The following is a 20505-nucleotide window of genomic DNA, read 5'->3' on the forward strand; positions in this document are numbered from 1 at the left end:
GTTTTTGAGTGTAAAATGGGATTCATTATACTTGCTTTATCTAATAGGCCACAATGATAAAAAATTTCCATAGGTGTCAAAACCCTTTGAAAAGCTAAGTGTGAGAAAAAGACTGAGACTGTTAAGTGCGTATTGTCTAAGATCTTATGGTTCTAATAGAAAAGAATATACACGTGTCTAAAAATCCTTCAGAAGGCACACAAGTATTCTAGTGTGTATCTCAAGTTCTGTATTCATTGCTTTCATTAGATACCCTGTGTGTGCACATGTGTGTGCATGCGTGCACGTGTGTGTGTGTGTGTGTGTGTGTGTGTGTTATATGTCTATGTGCATGTGCATGCCTGTGTGGAGGCCAGAAATCAACATCTAGTATCTTTCTCTATCATTCTTCACCCTAATTTTTGAGATGGGGTCTCTCACTGGATCTGGATCTCACCTTATCCACAGCTCATTTCCTTAGTTCCTCATTAGATGCTTCTTTTAAAGGTCTTAGAGACTAATGATCATGCTTGTAATAGTAGTAGTAGTAGTAGTAGTAGTAGCAGCAGCAGCAGCAGCAGTGGTAGTAGTAGTAGTAGCTTCTGTAGCTTCACGTAATCTATAAAGCTCACATGAGTTATGGTAGCTTTGGTAGTTTCTCATTAAAGAAAGGAAATAACTTTTTTTTACATTAACTTCCTGTTGAAATGAAAAGTCAAACTGAGCAACAAAGCCATTTTAATTCAAGTTTATTTAGCTAACCTTATGTCTAATGTTCTGAAATATATGCACCAGTCAGAAGACATGTGAAGATGAATGGGACTAAGCACAGTTGGCAGAGTGATTAGCATGTGCGATGCTCTGGGCCCCCTTACTGCATAAACATGCACACACAAACACATAGACATAGAAATGAACACAAAACAAATAAATGCGATTTCTAAATTTTTTAAATTAAAAAATCACCTTTTTTTTCATTGTTTGGGTAACTTAACATTTTAACAGTGGGCAGCATCACAAAACCACTGTTGTCTTTTGTGACTTACAGTCTGCATCGGACTCTTGTTGACCTTCTGGCTTACTTTGAACTTCATGGAAGTACATTTTTCTCCTGCTGCTTGTGGGTTTCAGTCTCTCCTATGGCTCATTAGGCTGTCAGTCTACTGCACCCTGGCCTGCCTTCCTAACCAAGGGTGTACTCAGGGGAGTAAAGGGGCTTATTCCTTCCTTTCCAGGGGCAGAGGGACTCGCATCTCTTCTTGCTTGTCCTGTGAAGAGGGACTCCACCAAGTCAGTGTCATTTCACCTGTCTTGTGATTCCCCTGGGGTCATTTCCAGGCCAGCCTTGCTTTGGGCCAGCCCCAGGCTTCCTGTGGCAATGGCCTGACCCCCTGCCCCCCCCTGGGCTGGACGCCCTCTGGGGGACACCCTACTGCCATCCTTGCTTCCTTCCCAACTCACACAGACTCTCTTTGGGCAGCGCTGTGTTCATACTTGGAGTTCTGGCTGCCTTCCAAAGCCCTGAGCCCTGAGGGCTTTGCTTCTAAGGGGGAGTTTGGAAGTCCTCCAGGGGTGATGGATGGAAAGGGGCCCTGACACCGAGGTGCTGTTGCTGCTATAGCAAAATACCACAGCCTGGGTAATTTATGAAGAAAAAGCGTATCTGTCACAGTTTGGAGTCTGGGTGATGCATTGGAAGATGGGAGGGAATCGTGCTTGCGGGGCCTTCTTGCTGTGTAAGCCTGTGGTGGGCGAAATGAAGGCAAATGGTACCAGTCACGCAAACGTCAAAGAGAAAGGGCCTGGGGAAGAGGCAAGAGCGCCACACCTGTCCTCTTGTCAGGAACTCGTTTCTGGGACAGCAGTGTGAGCCTTTTGTGTGGGTGTAACCCTCGTGGTCTGATAAGCTCTTAAAGGTCTCAGCATGGTTGCCTGGAAGCTTTGCAGCAGCTGTAGCACTAGAGAGGTCTGCAGATCCCCCAGCTCTTCTGGGTACACAGTCATCTCAGCAGATGGGGCACTTACTTTCCAGGTCCCCTTTCTTCCATAGGAAGTTCCTTCTACACCCTCTCTGTGGGAATCAGCTGGGCTAGCTGGGACCACACACATTTTCTCTGAATCTAGTTTTCTTGACTCTGAGCAGTCCTGACCTAGTCATTTGCAGCAGCAAGGACTTAAAGTGAATACAGAGAGAAATGCCTGTGCTGGGGATAGGTGGTTAAACATCTGGGATAGAACACTTGGGAGAGCTGACTAACGTCGTGGTACAGGGCTGTAACCCAGCACTTGAGAGGAACAGGTTCAAAGTCATCCATGCCTACGTTCTAAGTTCAAGGCAGACCAGGCTCCAGGAGACCCCGTCTCACGATAGATACATAAGCAACTGTAATGAGTTATGTCTTGTGGCCTATTTTTCACAAAGACCTTACAGGTTCTGTGTGTTGTCCCCCCCCCCCCCCCCCCTTGCAGGCCATTGGAACGGTCTAGTGAAGATGTGGACATAATTTTCACACGGCTGAAAGAAGTTAAAGCTTTTGAGAAATTCCACCCAAACCTCCTTCACCAGATCTGTTTATGTGGTTATTATGAGAGCCTGGAGAAAGGAATAACACGTAAGCCCCCGTGACTCCTGTGGCATGTGCTTGTGTGTGGCTTGTGCTCATCTGTGGCTACTGTGAGGGGACAGATAGCATCTGCAGAGTCGGCATGATAGACGTGTGAGCTTCCAAGTGAGCTGACAGTTCCAGTCCCCATGCTTATTCTGCTTCTTATTCTTTTTTTTAAAGATGTATTTATTTATTTATTATGTATACAGTGTTCTGTCTGCATATATCCCTACAGGCAAAAAGAGGGCACCAGATCTCAGTATAGATGGTTGTGAGCCACCATGTAGTTGCTGGGAATTGAACTCAGGACCTCTGGAAGAGCAGCCAGTGCTCTTAACCACTGAGCCATCTCTGCAGCCCCCTTTGCTCCTTATTCTTATGTCTGCAGTGAGGGCATGGTTACCCCCCACCCCCAGGGCAGCAGCTCACTTTCTACATGGGTTTGAAAGGATAGACAGACACATTCATTTAACTATATTTTGGAAGGACAGACAGACACATTCATTTAGCTGTATCCTTAGAGATTCAAATAATCTCCTTCTTAAATCCAGGAAGGATGTGACCCTGGGTGTAAGCAAAGCTTTCTTATCCAATGCTATGTTTTGAACAGACCGCAGTAATAAATGTTATTTATCCAGATGTGAATCAGGGGCAGAGAGAATAAAACAATAGAGAGAATGCTGCACTTTTGAAGTATGTTTCTTTTCACTAAGAAAGCAGCCTCTTCCTATTTCGAGGTGTGTTTTATGTTGTGCTAACAGAATGCTTCCATCTGACTGCCTTGAATCACCAATGATTCATTCAAGGAAAAAAAACTCTGAGGAGAGATGATTCATGGCTGGTAGAGAAGGGCCTCTGGTCCCCAGCCTCCCGATGCACCTCAGGGGGTGGCTTGTGCCTCTCAGCAAGCGGAGGCATTCTGTGTCCATACTACAAATCTTCACTGAAGGACCATTTCTCCTGAGTCCCCCAGGAGACTTCCTGTGTGGTGCTTTGGCCAGAGTTGTACCCCATGGCAAAAGTCTAGAGCAATCACTAGCAGAGCTGATGAGATGCTGTGGATTGATTGGAACAAGTTTCTCCATGACAGTGGGGTTGGAGTAGGAGCTCTTGGACCAGGCCTGGGGTAGGGGGTGTGAACTTGGGTAAAATCCGGCTGGGTTGAGTTAGAGTGCATGCTGGGTGGGAGAGCAGGGGCAGTGCCAATGCAGAAAACGTAGGAAGTTAGCAGCAGAAGGCTCCTGTCACCCCCAGACTTAGAACTGACTGATAACATCCAGGGCATGTCCTTTGAAGTGTTTTCCCAGGTCTACACAAAAATGATCACGGTTCTGCTTTTAAAAAGTCCTCCACACGGGGATAGGAGAGATGACTCAGTGTTTAAGAGCACTTGCTGCTCTTTGGAAGGGTTGGTTCCCGGCACCCACTTGGGGCAGCTCACAACCCATACAATTCCAGCTCCTGGGGATCTGACATTCTCTTCTCACCTGAGCAGGCACAGACAGACAGACAGACAGACAGACAGACAGACAGACACACACACACACACACACACACACACACACACAGACACACACATACACACACACAGATACACACACATGGGCACACACACAGACGACGTACGCACACACAGACACATACAGACACACACACACACACTGGCACACGCACACACAGACACACACAGACACACAGGCACATGCACACACAGGCACACACACACAGACACACACAGGCACAGGCACACACACAGACACACACAGGCACAGGCACACACTGAAATAAATCTTTAAACATCTCTACATAAGTAATTTTCAAGCCAGCACATGTATTTTTCTTATTGATGGCAGAAACTTCATTCTTTGGGGGGGGTGTTTTTGTTTCTTAAAGCTATTTTGAACCAAATCGTATGTGGCATGTAATGGGAATTGTATCACATCGTAACTCCAAGTGTGTTGTAGAGGCTGAGAGCAGTTGTCACTGGAAAGGCCAGTGTGAGCTCATCACCAGTATCTTACTCTGTCACTGTGCTGACTGGACACTGTCACAGTTATGTAATGTACCTATCCACAACACGGCCCACTCAGAGGGCTCAGAGTACAAGTTTGCCGCCAACTCACTTGGAGCTGTGCTCACCACCTAGTCTATGCCACCATCAAGCAAATGCTGCCGGCTTGGAGATGTGGTCACTGCCACTTCCAGCTATGCGTACACACCATTCAATTGTTAGCAGGGCCTCTTAAAAGAGCCTTGCAGGTTTCTTTGTTTTGTTTTGTTTTATGCTGCTTATGTTGAGTCAGGAAGGCTACCTTAAGCGAGCTGTGTGAGTCTCTGCTTGTCGCTAGCAAAACAGAGCTCACCTGAGAAAAATGCTGCTACCAAGAAGCTGTGCTTCTCTCTGTTCTTTTGTTTCTAAAATCCCTTTTAAGCTTTTGTCATTCTATGTGGAAATTCATGTTCCCACTCCTGACAACCATATGTAACGTGTAGTCTTCCCTGCCAACCTCCTGGGCCCTACCACAGTTGCAGTCCCCAAATAACACACAGGACACTATATTAATTTTGAAGCTGTTGGCGGTTTGCTTGGTTTCTTACTGGCTATCTCCGACTTAAGTACTTAACCCATAATTGTTAATCTAAGTATTTCTCTTACCAAAGAGAAGGGTCCAGACCTCTTACTCTGGGGGCCTACATCGTGTCTCTGTTTCCCAGCTTCCTCCTCGACTCCTAGTCCCACCTATCTTGCTTCCCTATTGGCCAACAGTGCTTTATTCAACAACCAATAAGATAAGAACATACACAGAAGGACATAACTGTAACTGTGGCTCCCAGAAGCTTCCTCTTAGGCCCTGCATACCAGCCCTGACAGACCTTGGGCATTGATTTTCAGTAAGCCACATGCTTAACCTCTGATCATAAACATGAAAAACAAACAAACAAACAAACAGGCAAAAGTCAGTTTGTTCCTTGATTGCAGTATTTGAGAGAAGAGTTGGTTTGCATGAGATTTTGGAGGCAGAATTGCAGTGTGATTTTTTTTTTGTAATGAAAGACTGATTTCATTTTTTCGTGTGTGTGTGTGTGTGTGTGTGTGTGTGTGTGTGTGTGTGTGTGTGCGCGCGCGCATGCGTGCCAGACCCCACTGAGGTCTGATAAGAATATTGCATCACTTGGTGTAGTGATATATGATTTATGAGTTGATAAAGCCACTGGGGATCAAAATACAAAGCTAGCCACAGCCATAGAGCCAGGCAGTAATGATATACACCTTTCATCCCAGCAGCCATACTAGCTAGCCATAGAGGCCAGGCAGTGGTGGTATACACCTTTAATTCCAGGGCTCAGAAGACAAGAAGATGGATCTCTGTGAGTTCAAGGCCACCCAGGGCTACGCAAGAGTGAATCAGTCTAAGAGAATAACAGAGCTCACACCTGCAATCCCAGAGCAGGTATAAAAGGAAGAAGCAAAGGACCTCACGGAAGATTTAGTTTCCAGACAGGGAGAGCATTCAGTCTGAGGTTTGGTGGAGAGAGCATTGCACTCTGAGGATTTGTGGAGGCAAGATCACCCATTTCTGTCTGAGGTAGAGCAAGAGCTAGTGGCTGGCTGCTTTGCTTTTCTGATCTTCAACTTGAACCCCAATATCTGTCTCTGGATTTTTATAATTCGTGTCACAGCCTGGAGCTGGAGTTTCAGGTGGTTGTTCAACGAGGGTGCTGGGAACTGAACTCTGATCCCCTGGAAGCACAGTAACTGCTCTTAGTGGCTGAGCCATCTTTCCAGCCCTGCAGATGACTTCTCAAGGTCTATTCTTAACATAATATGGGACCTAATATCTAAATGGTTTCTCTCTGAGACTACAAACTCAGAGACAATTTAGGTTCAGAAACTTCTGGTGAGGATCATAGTCAGATGCCTAAGGGCAGTGGATTAAAAAAATAAACAAACAAAAAAACAATGACTCAGTCCTTACAATTTTTTATAAATAAAGTAAGCCATCCACTGGTTAGTTTAAAAGGAAGTACATTACTCTAGAAAGCATATTACATGCATTCATTTATTTATTAACCTATTTACTTATTGAAGGAGCATTGCTATGTCCTTGGGCAGGCCACAAACTCAGGGTCCTCTTGCCTCAGCCTTCGAGTGCTGGCATTGTGGGTGTGGCCACCACAGTGTTTTCGCTTTTACTGCAGATCCATGAAGTTGGGTGGTACAGTGTGACAAGTCCAATAACCCTTTCTCCCATGCAGAGTCATAGTTTTCCAAGGATCACAATGCAGTGAAGTGTATTTAAGTCACACAGAATGTTAGTGAACTATTGCAGTCAATGTTTTGTGTGGCCTTGACTGTCCTGAAACTCACTCAGTAGACCAGGCTGGCCTCGAACTCACAGAGATCCAATGGCCTCTCCTCCTGAGTGCCAGGATTAAAGGCTTTTGTCACTATGTTGGGCCAATGGATCCCCCCCCATTCAGGATAATCAGTTAGTTATTTCAGCTCAGCATCTGGGAGTGCTTTGTAGATGGGGTATCTGCTTCCGAGGACGCGGAATCTACACGATAAGCTTTGTGAATGGATGGCATGAAGAAAGCCCTGCTGAATTCTTGTGGGAACAGATGAGGGAAGGGTGAGAATAAGCAATGCTTTAATACCAGGGAAGATCTGTCAGGTTATACAGACAAAGCAAACCTGTACATGGTGTGTTTACATCACTGTTTCTTTTCCAGTATTTCGCCAAGGTGATATTGGAACCAACTGGTATGCTGTCCTAGCTGGGTCTTTGGATGTTAAAGTGTCTGAGACCAGCAGTCACCAGGTAATCTACCTTGTCATTAAAAACAATGGTAGATGCATTTTTACTGTTGTTTTTTAGTTTCCTTGATATTTATTTTTTGAGAATTTCATACATGACTACTGTATTTACACCACTTGCAGCCCCCTCTTTCCCATTCCGACTCCCCGCGTCCCTCCCCTGCTCCTTCTCAAATTCATGGCCTTGTCTACCATTTTATTTTTTGACACCTTTTCTAATCTATTTCCCCATGTTAAGTGTTTGCTGAATGTTTAGATGTGTCACATACATACATTGAGAGTCTTGTGTGATTTGAGCTTGGTGTGGAGGGTTGGAACATTTGGTTCAGGAATGCAGTGGCTGGCCACCTTCCGGGAAGTGCCCTCAGTTCCACCGCAGTGTGATAGACAATTTCATCATTGCTGTAGGAAGTGAGCACCAGGAAGGAAGAATGCTCCTTGCCTCCCTTGTGTTGTGATTTTCTTCGTATCACTGGCCCTCATCAGCATCCTAGGAGCTCCAGAGATGCAGAGAGAAGTGGGCGACACAGGTACCCGTCAAGACCTCTAGGTTAGGGTACTGGCTCAGTCAGGAGAATGTCTGCTCTACGGACACAAGGACCCGGGTTCAGAGGCCCAGCATCCACTTAAAAGCCTAGTATATCTGGGTGGTAGTGGTGCATGCACTTGGGAGGCAGAGGCAGGAGGATCTCTGTGAGTTCGAGGTCAGCCTGGTCTACAGCGTGAGTTCCAGGATAGCCAGGACTGTTTCAAAGAGAAATTCTGTTCTGAGAAACAAACAAAAAACAAAAAAAGAAGGAAGGAAGGAAGGAAAGAAGGAAGGAAGGAAGGAAGGAAGGGAGAGAAAGCCCAGTATAGCCACATATATCCGTAGTCACAGTTCTCAGTTCTCAGAGGGAGACAGAGACAAGCTAGTCACTGAGCATATTGGCTGGTGAATTGATGAGATCCAGATTCAATGAGAGCCCCTGGCTCAAAGAATAAGGTGGAGTGCAATTGAGGAAGACACCCAACATAATACCTCTGGCCTACACACACACACACACACACACACACACACACACACACACACACACACACACTAAATGTATAAGAGATAGTTTCTTAGCCCTTTTTGGCAGGACACTTCAAATGGAAAAAAATTCTAAATTTGAGATTTATATTTTGTAGGGACTTGTGGGCAATCATCCTCTTTTTAAAAATAAAAGATTTGGGGTGTGTGTGTGTGTGTTTCCTACATGTAAGCCTGTGTACCACGTGCATGCCAGGTGCTGGAAGAGGTCAAAATAGGGCATCAGTACCCCTAAACTGGAGTTATGGATGACTGTGAGACACCATGTGAGTGCTGGGAATTAAACACAAGTCCTCTGAAAGATCGAGAGCCCTTAAACACTGTGTCACCCCCTTAAAACTGCAGTGGCACCCGAAAAGATCGATGGTGGAGGGGAACGTGGAGCACAGTTGGTTTCCTGTGTTAGGTTCACTGTTGTGCATGGCTACTCTCTCCTCTGCTGCACAAGTCACCCTTGTCCCACAGGCATTCTCTATGTGGCTGTGTAGAGAATCCACCAGACGAGGCCTGCAGCCCACGGCTCCCAGTTGTGTTGGCTCCTCCCCTATTCTCTCTCAGGATGGAGTGTCCTTGGATTTCAGAGAGGGCTTTGACTTTTATCGGCTGCCTCAGTTTCCCAGTGGGTCTGAAAACAGCAGCGTTCTTTGCCTAGTTATCCCTAGTGGTCAGTATTCTAAGCACTTTGTAAGCCTTGCTTTACTCTTGGAATCCCCATATAACCCAGGAACTAGGCCACATTCCTGTTTTCTCTTCACAGATGAGGAAACTAGCCCCCAAGTGGTTAAACAGCTTACCCTAATGATGTAGTATATGTAGAAACTAAGAGAGCTAGGATTCACACACAAGGGGTTCAGCCGCTGGTCCCATGCTGTCAATCACTGCTCTGTGGTTTGGTCAAAAAGAAGCATGAATGGATATAGTTCAGTTGGTAGAGCGCTTGTCTAGCTTACAGGAAGCCCAGGGTTTGATTCCCAGCACCATATGAACAGGATGTGGTGTACATAATTCTAGGTGGAGGCAGGGGGCTTAGGAGCTCATGGTCATGTTGAGGTACATGGAGAGTTTGGGCCAGCCTGAGCTACAGGAAACTCTAAGAAGAAGAAAGCAAAATGGTGAAATATTACCCTCTTTACACACAACACACACACACACACACACACACACACACACACACACCATTATCATCCTGTCACACTGTAGCTGCTGTCCTGACGGGCACTCCTGGGTGTCTCTGCTTAGAGCTTCTTGGTGCTTGCCCTGTCTAGGGGCCTTCTGCATAGGTGTTCCCCAGGGAGGACCTTGAGGAAGGTCATTCACTCATCCCTCTTGCTCTTCGAGTTGGTCCCGAATAAAGCTTGATGGAGAAAGGAGAGAAGCTGAAAAGAGAGAGGGAAGGTAAGGAAAAAGAAGAACGAGAGGATTATGGAGGAGAGAGAAGAGGGAAGTTCCCAAGGGAGCGGCTGCAGCAGCGGCAGCAGCGATGGGCTGGCGTGGGTGCTGCTTTGGCTTGAGACTTTGATGGGGTCAAAGTCAGATGAGGTCATGGTCTTCAGGAACATTGCCCTGCGCCAATGGGAGAGCCCCAAGAGGTCCTAGCAGGGAAGAGCCAGGAAACACTTTGCTGTGGGGGTTTATACTTTAATATAAGTTTTTAATCTGTAATTCTGACCTTACCCCAATGCAGAAAACTTCCCTAGGCTGGGCGTGGCCTCCTACTCTCCTGAATTGTGAGGAACCATTGACTTTGTACTGATGTTTGTTTGCTGAATCCTTTACATACTCCATCCTATAAAGTTGGACCAGCTTTCGGAACTTATTCACATCATTGGGGTACAAAGAAGAAAAGGGATACTGATTCTACCTTTTCTAGGATGTAGCCAGAGACTGACAGGGGACCAGGCTCCAGGAAGCTCAGGGTCCCAGCTGCGAGACAGGCAGAGGCTAAAGTGAGTGGGAAAGATGAAGGCCTCCTCACATCAGGTAGATGAGGAAAGCCTCATCTACTGGGCGGGAGGTGGGGTGGGCATTGGTCCTCTGTAGTAGCCGTAGGGGCCAACCAGCCTGATTGCTTAGCTTGGTGGAATAGTGCCCTATGTAAGAGAAAAAAAGTACATGGATTTAGGGGAGTGAGGGAGGGAGGGAGGGTGGGAAACAATGAGGCAGAGAGAGTGATTGATTTTGAGGAATTGGCTCCCAGGTTCATGGAGCCTGGCAAACTCCTAGGGCAGCTGTTAGGGGTGGGGCAGTGAAGGTGAGGAGTGTGGGGGGGGTAACAGTTGATGCTACTTTTTTTTTTTTTTTTTTTGGTTTTACGAGACAAGGTTTCTCTGTATTGTTTTGGAGGCTGTCGGTCCAGCCCAGCCTCGAACTCACAGAGATCCAACTGCCTCTGCCTCCCGAGTGCTGGGATTAAAGGCGTGTGCCACCACGGCCAGCCGTTAATGCTACTTTCTTAAGCATGGAGGCCCACCTACTTTAGGAAGGGTAATTTACTTTCTTTGAAGTTTGTTTATAGGTAGCAAGATAACACAACAGGTAAAAATGTTCCTTGTGCAAGCCTGGAGGACCCAGTTTGATCTCTGGGACCTATGCAAAACTGGGGGAGAGGGAATGGACTCCTCAGAGTTGTTTTCTGACCCCACTTGCGTCCGGTGTTCCCCTCAAATAATACATAAAAATGAATCAATTTAATGTAATACTAATCACATCAAAAAGCCTTTACAACAACATCTAGTGAGTGAGAAAATGATTACCGGGTTTGCCTAGAAAATCTGTTACACCACCCTTATACTTGTGTACACTGACTGGCTTCATCTTTAGCCTTTAGGGGGTGACATAACCGTAGACTAGGATACGAGACTCCAAGGCAGTGGTTCCAACTCTCCTGGGGCCACTGAGGTGCATATCAACTTCCGGTTCAGGTCTGAAGTTCTACAATGTTTACATTCTTCCTGCTGCCCACACAGGAATAAAGGTGGGTGGAGAGTTGGGGTGGGGAGTGATGAAAGAGAAAGAGAAACAGTTACAGGAAATTGAAGTGGAATTGAGAGAGGATGGAGCCGAGCGGTGTTCAGGGTCGAGTCATCCCGAGAGGGCAGGGCAGCCTTTCTCTGCCTCCCTGTGTCTCCATTTTCTTTCTCTAAGACCCTCTCTCTGTTGCTTGTCTGTCTTCTCACTAAGTCAGAAGGGACACAGAGACAAGTTCCCCAATGCACCCCTAGTTACACCCGAGTTTCAGCCTCTGTGTGGGGGCATTTGCTGCTTTCTGGGCCAGAATGGTAAACACAGATCAAGAATGGCTTCTGGCTCAGGAGCGCCGCCTACAGGCAGCTGTGAGCCGAGCATCCTACAGGCATCTCAATGACCATTCCCTCCCTGCACACACCTTCTGCTCTCTTGAGAGCCCTGATGCACCTCATTTTATCCCACTCATGTGCCGATGCCCGTTAGGTGTGGCAGCCAGTTCCATGTGCCCCTGGGGCTTCTGTCCTGTACCGTAATGGGTGCCTGAAAGATGGGAAGAGAGAAGAAATAGAAGTGAGGTCAGCTAGGGTCACAGCTGTTGGGGGAAGCAGCTGTCCCTTGGGGTCCTCTAGTCATTCTCCAGCTTACCAGCTTAAGAGCTCGCTTGGTGTGGACGGCTTTTCTTGAACTCTCCGGGCCCTAGGATGTGGGTTGTAATCACTTTTCATTGGTTGTGTCCTCCTCACAAGTGGTAGGAACCTCCACTGTTTACAGACCCCTGGGCTGACCCTTTTGTGCTGTGTGCACAGAGACGCGTGGTCCTCCTGAGGATGACAGTGGATGCTGAACCCCAGGGTTCCTGCCATCCCTGTGTCCCCTCTTTGCCATCAACGTCAGCGTTAGTCAACATGCGTAGCCTTTTCAGGTGTCCAGAAGCTTCTCGCCAGTAACCAGGGGATCTAGGGTGGTGTGCATTCATTATTGCTCATTGGATCACCGATGCCTGAGATCACAGTAAAGAAGTCCACTGACTCCACATTGTAGAAAAGTGTGAAAACGATTAAGGGAATGAGTGGGCTGTTGGCGTCAGGCCCTTTGCAGTAATGGAGAGGATGAAGACAGACCACTGGGGTTCAGGCCCTGGGATGACCAACCTTCCGGTGGGTCCCACTGATCAGCTTAGCAGCCCCCTGGGTGGGGAGGGAGAGGTAGGAACCGCTGCCGACCACCTCACTCTGCCTCCAAAGGACACCAGATCCGGTTGAGAGTCACACAGCTCACTTCTCAACAAGTTACACTCTTCCTTTCCCTGCTGGACCCCCAAGCCACACCCTCCTTCTGCAACCTTGCTTTCTGGGCTGTGGAGTTTCCCCAGCCCAAGGGTCCCAGAGCAGCCTGGATGGAGAGAGAAAGGCCCTAATGGGATGGCAGGGACATGACCACCACCCGGAGACCTTCCCCAAGGTCTCGCTCCCTGCATTGCTACCCTGAGACCATGCTCGCCCTAAGAGTTATGGGAAATAGGAGCCACTCTGTTCCTCCTGCGCTGGGGCGCCTTCAGAGAGACCTGCAAACCCTCACTCCTGTCATTGAGGACATTCCTCTACATCGTCAAATGAAACCTAGGCTCACTGCAGTGTGCAGTGCCAGAGGCCTGTCTCCTAGCCACTCAGCCTTCCTGACTTGGCCATGACTTTTGCTGCCTTATGAAACTTTGGCCATCCAATAAGGGGCCGTGCCTACAGATAGCATCTGTGTCCAGTGGAGTCCCAACATGGCTCACTTGTACAAGATTTCTCCCTGGCCACGGGGATCTTGTTGAGGACTAGTCTCTTCAGGTCCCCGGTGATACCTTTCTGAACCTCCAGGGACATCCTACCCAGGACACACTGGCCTGCAGAGCTCATCACCAAAATCAAGGCCCAGAACCCCATGTACTTTCAGGGCTGCTTACTTGGGCTGGACAGTCTTACTGTGGGGATGAGTGAACTGTGGGATGTGTTTTTCATTAGTATGTTAATGGATTAGGGCTAGAAGTATACAGTGTGGCGTGTTATATACATGAAATAACAGTAAACCGTAAGCAGGCATATAAGCCTCACTATGTCAGGCAACAGCCTCCACCCCCCTCTGTGTGTGTGTGTGTGTGTGTGTGTGTGTGTGTGTGTGTGTGTAAGGTTTTCTTTTTCCCTGCGTATTTATAGAAGAGACTTTATGGTATAACTATGTATGCATTCTAAACTAATCTAAAAACATCCCAAGTATGATAAAATTTCCAATCATACCAATTCCAAAAGACTGCTGACAGAATTCCATGCTTTAGAAACAGAGAATGCTGGTTTATGATGTCATTAACGGACCCTTCCTTCACTGTTTCCTTCACTTGATACAAACCCAGCAGCTAAATTCCGGGGTCCCTGAGGTCTTCTCGTGGCCCTTGGCTGGTATGAGTTTGCACAGCTAGACACCTGTCAACAGAGGCCAGTGGGTTCTGCTTTCGTGAGCTGTTATATCTAAAGAACTTAGTACGAAGCTTTGGATAGAGCGGGGTCCCTACTCTTTCTGGTGATTGATACAAAGTCGCTTGCCGAGAATGGAGAGCAGTGCACTGCCATGCCTGAAATGCTAACATTGGACACAAGAGGGCAGTGTTAGACCATGAAAAGCAGGAAATGCATCCTCTCCGTTTTTGAAACCGCAGGAGTTTAATTTTTAGCCATTTCACTGGAGCAGAGAATCAGGACTGCACTTGGCCTTGGTCTTCCCTTCATCCCACCCCCTCATCTGTCACTGCTCCATTATCCGGCAAATTTTACTCTGGTTTTAGAAAAAAAAGACCTCTTCTTGTTCTTCTCTCTAAGGTCGAATAGTGAACCCTTAGTGGTCCCTGCCTTTGCCTTTACAACGAAGACGATTTCACGAATTGCATTTTTGCTTATCAAATTTAAAGCACATCTCTCTCCCTCTCCCTCTGTCTCTCTCCCCCGCTCCCTGATTCATCACTCATCCGCTGGGTCCTTTCACGCTGTTTTTGTTTTCGGTGACGTCACCATTTTGGGGAGACATTTGTCGGGCACATTTCCGAACAGGTTTATGAGGCCCAGAAAATGTGAAGGGTGCCAAGCTGGCAGCGGTCAGGCGTCATCGCTGACTCCTGCCTGTGCTCTGGCTGTGGCTGTGCTATTTGTTAGGAAGAGATTTTGTTTTTTTTTTTAATCGACTGAGCATTCTGCACAACTCGCCCTGTGCAGTTTTGTTGCTATGTATTGTTTGGGTGACACAGTACCGATCAGATAGGCCCTCCGCTCAGTGTGTGTGGCCTCCTGATTGGTTAGAAATGCCCACACCAGTCCATCTTCTGCAAGCCATCCACAGCCAGCTTGTCTATGTCCCTCTGCCTGAGAAGCTGACTCCAGGGACATACTCTAAAGGTGGTTCCTTCAGCCTCCCTGTTGCTGTTGGACTCAGAACTATTTTGCCTTCCTGATTGGCAGTAAATCCTTTTGACACGCATTCGGTTGGATGCCTTGACAGATTCTGAAATTGGGCTCCATTTAATTTTATTACTTGAAAGCTTACTTAGAGGACTTAATAAATTCCAGGAGCAAATTCAAGCTCGTGAGCTAAATACAAGAGCTTTGAAACTTCATGACAAGTATCTCCTATAGGATGAAAGTAAACACTGTAAAAATACTTGCTTTGTACGAATTTGTGCTTCTGAGTCTATCTACACACTTAAAGAGAGTATTAATTCTTGACTCACCTATATGGAAATGAATGAAGTCGGAATAACTAAAAGACCAGATAACTTTTTGGGGGAGGGATGTTGGGTTGTTTTGGTTTTGGATTTTTCATCCAGGTATCACTCACTATACATCCATACCTAGTCTGGAATGTGCTACATAGAAGACCAGACTGGCCTCAAACTCTCAGAGATCTACCTGCCTCTGCCTCCCAAGTGCTTGGTTGAAAAGCATGGACCATCACCCTAGGCTCTGGTAACTCTTTAAAATCACAGAACAATAAAAAAGCAAAACCTTCATGTGTTTACCACCAACAGTGCTCACATCTATTGTATCGATGAAGTTACGCTGACCCCCCCTCCCAGAACATGTGTGTCAGCTGGGTTTCAACGGATGCTTTTAAACAGTCTGCCAGGCCTTGATCGTAACCGCTTGTGACACGCAAGCCTGGCTTTCATAGCACCGCCCCTGTTTTCACGCTGTAGGCATGAAACAAACATGGAACGGCTCTGGTGAGAATGCCTCCTTAAGCCGGGAGTTTTCCATGCGCACAAAGCAGATAAATTAGGGGTGATTAGATGCAGTACAAAAGGATTCTTTGATTTACGGCAGGGATTATCAGAAGGGTTCCTTTGAAGGCAAGCTCCCCCAGAGAGCTCTAGTGTTTTGCAGATCATTCAAACCACTTGACATCCAGACTAGGGGGACAGAGAAACTTGGAATTTAAGTGTTGAAAGCCATCATTAGATGAAGCTTAATACAACACGGCTATAGAGATTCTCTGTTGTTTAAATAATAGCAAAAATATAATTTGCTTTTTAGGAGGGTAGAAAACCTATACATGTGTGGCAATGTGACTGAGTTAGGAATTACAGTTCCCTTTGTATTGTTTATTTCTATTTAACTCTGGCAAGATGGCTGCCAAGCCTGACTACTTGCTCCGAGTCCTGAAGCCCACATGGTAGGAAGAGAGAACCAGTTCCCACAAGTTGTCACACTGACCCCACCTGCATGCTACGGTATGTGTGTCATGGCTGTTCCCCAAATAAATGAATGTATAAAAATGTGTTCTGCCGTTAGTCTGGTTAGAGAAATTGCGACCATTTCACTGAGAACTTAGGGAACGTTTTGCCCTGTGGAGGACATGTAGTCTAGGCCTCCCAAGACTCAGGCCTCCTCTTCACTTGTACGATTCCTCCGTGGGGACCTCCTTTGCCTGGTGTTTGGTGCCTGTCACTGCGAGCTTGCTGACATCCTTTGGCTCAGTACCAGCATCTGAGATAGTTGCTGCAGACTTATGGTGAAGGTCCAGGCAGGGTTAGTGACTGGTACACCCAGACGGAGGTACACACGCGGAGACGGAGTGTGCCGAGTACTTTTATGTTGACTTGACACAGGCTGCACTCAACCTGAGAGGAAGAGCCCTAATTGAGGAAAATGCCTCCATAAAATTGGTCTGTAGACAAGCCCGTAAGGCACTTTTAGTGATTGATAGAGGAGGGCCCAGCCCACTGTGGTGGGACACCCCTGGGCTGCTGGTCCAGGGTTCTATAGGAACACAGGCTGAGCAAGCCAAAAGGAAGCAGTACCCATCCATGGCCGCTGCATCAGCTCCTGCCTCCAGGTTCCTGCCATGCTTGAGTTCCTGCCTTCACTTTTAATGATGGACTGTGTATGGAACTATGAGTGAAATAACCCTTTCCTCCCACGGTTGCCTTTGGTTGACTTTTGATGATGGACTGTGTATGGAACTATGAGTGAAATAACCCTTTCCTCCCACGGTTGCCTTTGGTTACACTGTTTCATCACAGCATTAATAACTCTGACAAGACAGGGAGTCAGGAAGCAGGCCCAGTGGGCAGCTGCACCTCCACACAGGCGAACTTGGAAATCTCTCCCCATGGGCTACAGATTGTCTGCATTGTCAAATGACATATCAGAATGTTTTTTACAAGGATCAGGAGGAACAGACCGTCCATAGCTAAGTAAAGAGACTGACCAGTTTCTGGTCTCAGGTCTTCCTATAATGGCCTGTTTGGGGCAAGATCCTGAACATCGTTGAGTCTGAATTTGTCCATCTCAATGTTAGCGGAGATGATGGTGCAGGATTATAGCATCCCTAACCTCAAAATCCTGAATGTTTCCATTTCTGATCCCTACTTTTGAGTGCTAGGAATGAACATTCTATCTCTGATCCCGTATGACAGGTAGTTCAAACACAGTTCGGGGGATGGAGTAATGGCTCGCTCAATAAAGTACCTGCCGCAAAAGCACCAGGACCTGCATTCAGATCTCCAGTACCCATGTGGCAAAGCTGGCTTGGTCACATGCCTCTGTAACCCTACTGTGACAGGGGCTAGGAGAGGTGGAAACAGGTGGATCCCTGGAGCATGCTACCCAGCCAGCCTAGCCAACCGGTGAGTGCTGAGCTCAGTGAGAGACCTTGTCTCAAAAGGCCCTGCCTCTGCTCTCCACATGTGCTCCTGCGCACCCCCATGCACACGTGTGCACACATGTGCATACAAAACACAGCTCAGTGTATGTACAAATTGGTTTGGACTATTGCATAAAGTTGTTTTCAGACTGTGCATAAGGAAGTATAACACAAGTGATTTTGGGTTTAGATTTTGGAAACATAAATTTCAAAAATGGGAAATCTGACCGCAAGTGTGTCACTCAGCCTCTACTGTCAATAGGAACACACATGGGTGACTAAGCATTTGTTTAAACTCATGCTTTGTTCAAACAACATGATCTCAGTTTTGAAGGACAAAAGAGACATCACAGTCAAAACCATGTCCAGTCATGGCACAACATTCCACCCACATTATGCAGATCTGTAGTCCCAAGGGGATACTACACCATCTTCTGGTCTCCAAGGACACTGAACTCTTGGGGTGCACAAATATACATGGAGACAAAACACCCATCTACATGAAGTAAATTTTAAGCAGGTCAGTAGTGTCCTCTGTGGGGAGCTGGGCTCACTTCCTTGCTGCTGGCGTCTCCCCCGTCCTACCTCTTTGGAGTGGGATGTGTCTTAAAGGTGCCTGCCCGGCACTGTTCTCCAGGCGGGGGATGATGCTCCACATAGCACCTTGCATGTGTGTTTGGATCTGTGTGGAAAGCTACAGTGGTTTGGGAAGTGGGTAGGTCTAACAAGTCTTTCTCTGTCCTTCCAGTCAGCTCCCAAATAACGACATGCAGAGACTTACTAATTATGAAAGCTCGGCCTTAGCTTAGGCTTGTTCCGCTAGCTCTTACAACTTAAACCCATTTATACGGATCTATCTTTTGCCTTGTGGCTTTTTACCTTTCTTTTATTTTGTGTGTCTGATTCCCTCCATGCTTCTCCTCTCATGCTTAGATTCATGTCAAGCCTTCTCTCTCTGCCCAGAAGTCCCATCTACCTCTCCTGCCTACCTGTTGGCCATTTAGCTCTGTATTAAACCAATCACAGCAATATATCTTCACACAGTGTACAGATACCCAACAACGGATGGGTAACCTGGTAGGGCTGCAGCAGCCTCGGCTACACCCACCTTATCTCATGAAGTCGTTTACACTCTTGAATCTTTACTTCTCATTGGCAAGGTCCTCAAAGCTAATGCAGAACAGGACATTCACTCAGTGTTTCTATGGTGTCTCTATGCTCTCCAGCCAGTGCCACTGCTTTCTTCATTGTCTACTGCATTGAAAACATTTTTCCTTAGGTGAGCTCGGTGAACAAGCTGCTGACAAGCAGAAGTCACCAGCACCCTCCTGAATGGTCCCTGAGAGATAAGCATGGAGATACGAGTAGAGCTGTAGCCTCCGCGTCGGCTTCAAAGAAATCTCACGTTGCATGTGGAAACAGCCATGTTTGGCAACCAGAAGAGGCGTCCACAAGGGGTTCAGACTTTGAATTCTGACTTGTGGGATATAGTGAGATCATAGTGTGAACACAGGATCGTCTACAGTCATCCACATTTGTCTTGCCTTCCAACCTGTGTTCACAGCAACACATTAATCCTGGTGCTTGGAGAACGTTTGGATGCGGTTTTATTTGATCATTTCTTCCGAGCCCGCAGGATGCCCAAATTCTGATGTCAATACCATGGACTGCAAAGATGCTGGTTAGCCTCTAGAAAGCACAGGGGTTTCTGATGCCTTCAGTCTCTCTGTGCTCAGTTGTCTCAGTGTCAACCCAACACCTCCCACGACCCTTCCAACCCCTAAGTAAATCTGTCCTAAAAACTATTCTGAACCTTATGAAACTGGCATTTGGAGCTGCAAACAACATGGAGAGGTTGCCTACCCCGGACTTCAAGATGAGAACGTGTGTGTAGTTTAACTGACATGCTGCATCGAATCCAGGTCCTCATGAATCCTAGGCAAGTGCTCTACCACTGGGTGTTGCCCTTTGTGACTCCCTGTCCTTAGATTTGACGGGGTCAAGCACAAAGGAGGGGATTTAAGAAGATCACACCAGTCACTTCTGGTGACGGTGCAGATCCTTGGAAGTGGACCGTGGCTGGGCACCTGCTACAGTGGATATCGCTGTTAAGAGGAGTATTCCAAGCAGTGAGGGTAGCAATAACACCACGACCAAGTTTTGGAATATGAGTAGGCCTGGGTAAATAGAAAGCTCCAGGAGAAAGTGAGCATTCTGTCTTGTGTCTTTATTACGAGAGCCATCCTCTTCCTAGGAGACAGGTCATGTTGAGTTCCACAGCCCATATCTGTGCATGCTTTGGTGACAGGGTACATGTATCAGGAAGGTGAGGAATGTAGTGGCGTCTTGTTCTGCCAGTGGGGTGGTGGTCACACCTTAGGGTGTGGCTTCAGTGTGTGTGGACATGACCCCTTATAAGGAAGAGGAGGGGCTGGCTCCCCCTCTTGGGTTGTGGTTGGAGCATCCAGAAGAGCAGAGGCTGCGTCTCCAGGGGCAGAAGACCGTGGTGGTTATTTACCCTCATTATGTGAGTGCTCCCCAAATGAATACCGGTTAATTCTTTATCTGGGTGATTGTGGACTTCCTTTAACCCGCCATCAGAGGGAGATCCCCGATTAATCTGTAAGCACCAGCTAGTTGCTGTGTAACTGAAGTCTTCACAGCCTTCTTGCTTCAGGCCTCATGGCCGGTCTCTCTCAGGTCTTAAAAAGTCTTAACACCAGCCATGATGTAGAGGTGCCCACTTTTAATCCCAGCACTGGCAAGTCAGAGGCAGGCAGATCTCTGTGAGTTTGAGGCCAGCCTAGTCTACAGAGAGAGTTCCAGGACAGACAGGGCTACACAAAGAAATCCTCTCTTGAGAAACAAAATAATCAAATAAACAAATG

The 20505-nt window shown here is 47.1% G+C and overlaps 1 protein-coding gene across 2 annotated transcripts in view; it reads left to right on the forward strand.

The window, feature by feature from the left end:
- Rapgef4 (Rap guanine nucleotide exchange factor 4) overlaps positions 1 to 20505 on the forward strand; it is a 299093-nt gene that overhangs the window by 57017 nt on the left and 221571 nt on the right. For both annotated transcript variants that reach the window (XM_040745573.1, XM_040745574.1), the window contains exons 2-3: positions 2449 to 2591; positions 7320 to 7408. In XM_040745573.1, the coding sequence (XP_040601507.1) occupies positions 2449 to 2591; positions 7320 to 7408 (232 nt within the window). The remainder of the gene's footprint in view (positions 1 to 2448; positions 2592 to 7319; positions 7409 to 20505) is intronic.

Source organism: Mesocricetus auratus, unplaced genomic scaffold, assembly GCF_017639785.1.
Source record: "Mesocricetus auratus isolate SY011 unplaced genomic scaffold, BCM_Maur_2.0 Super-Scaffold_100004, whole genome shotgun sequence".
In the NCBI taxonomy this organism is placed as follows: domain Eukaryota; kingdom Metazoa; phylum Chordata; class Mammalia; order Rodentia; family Cricetidae; genus Mesocricetus; species Mesocricetus auratus.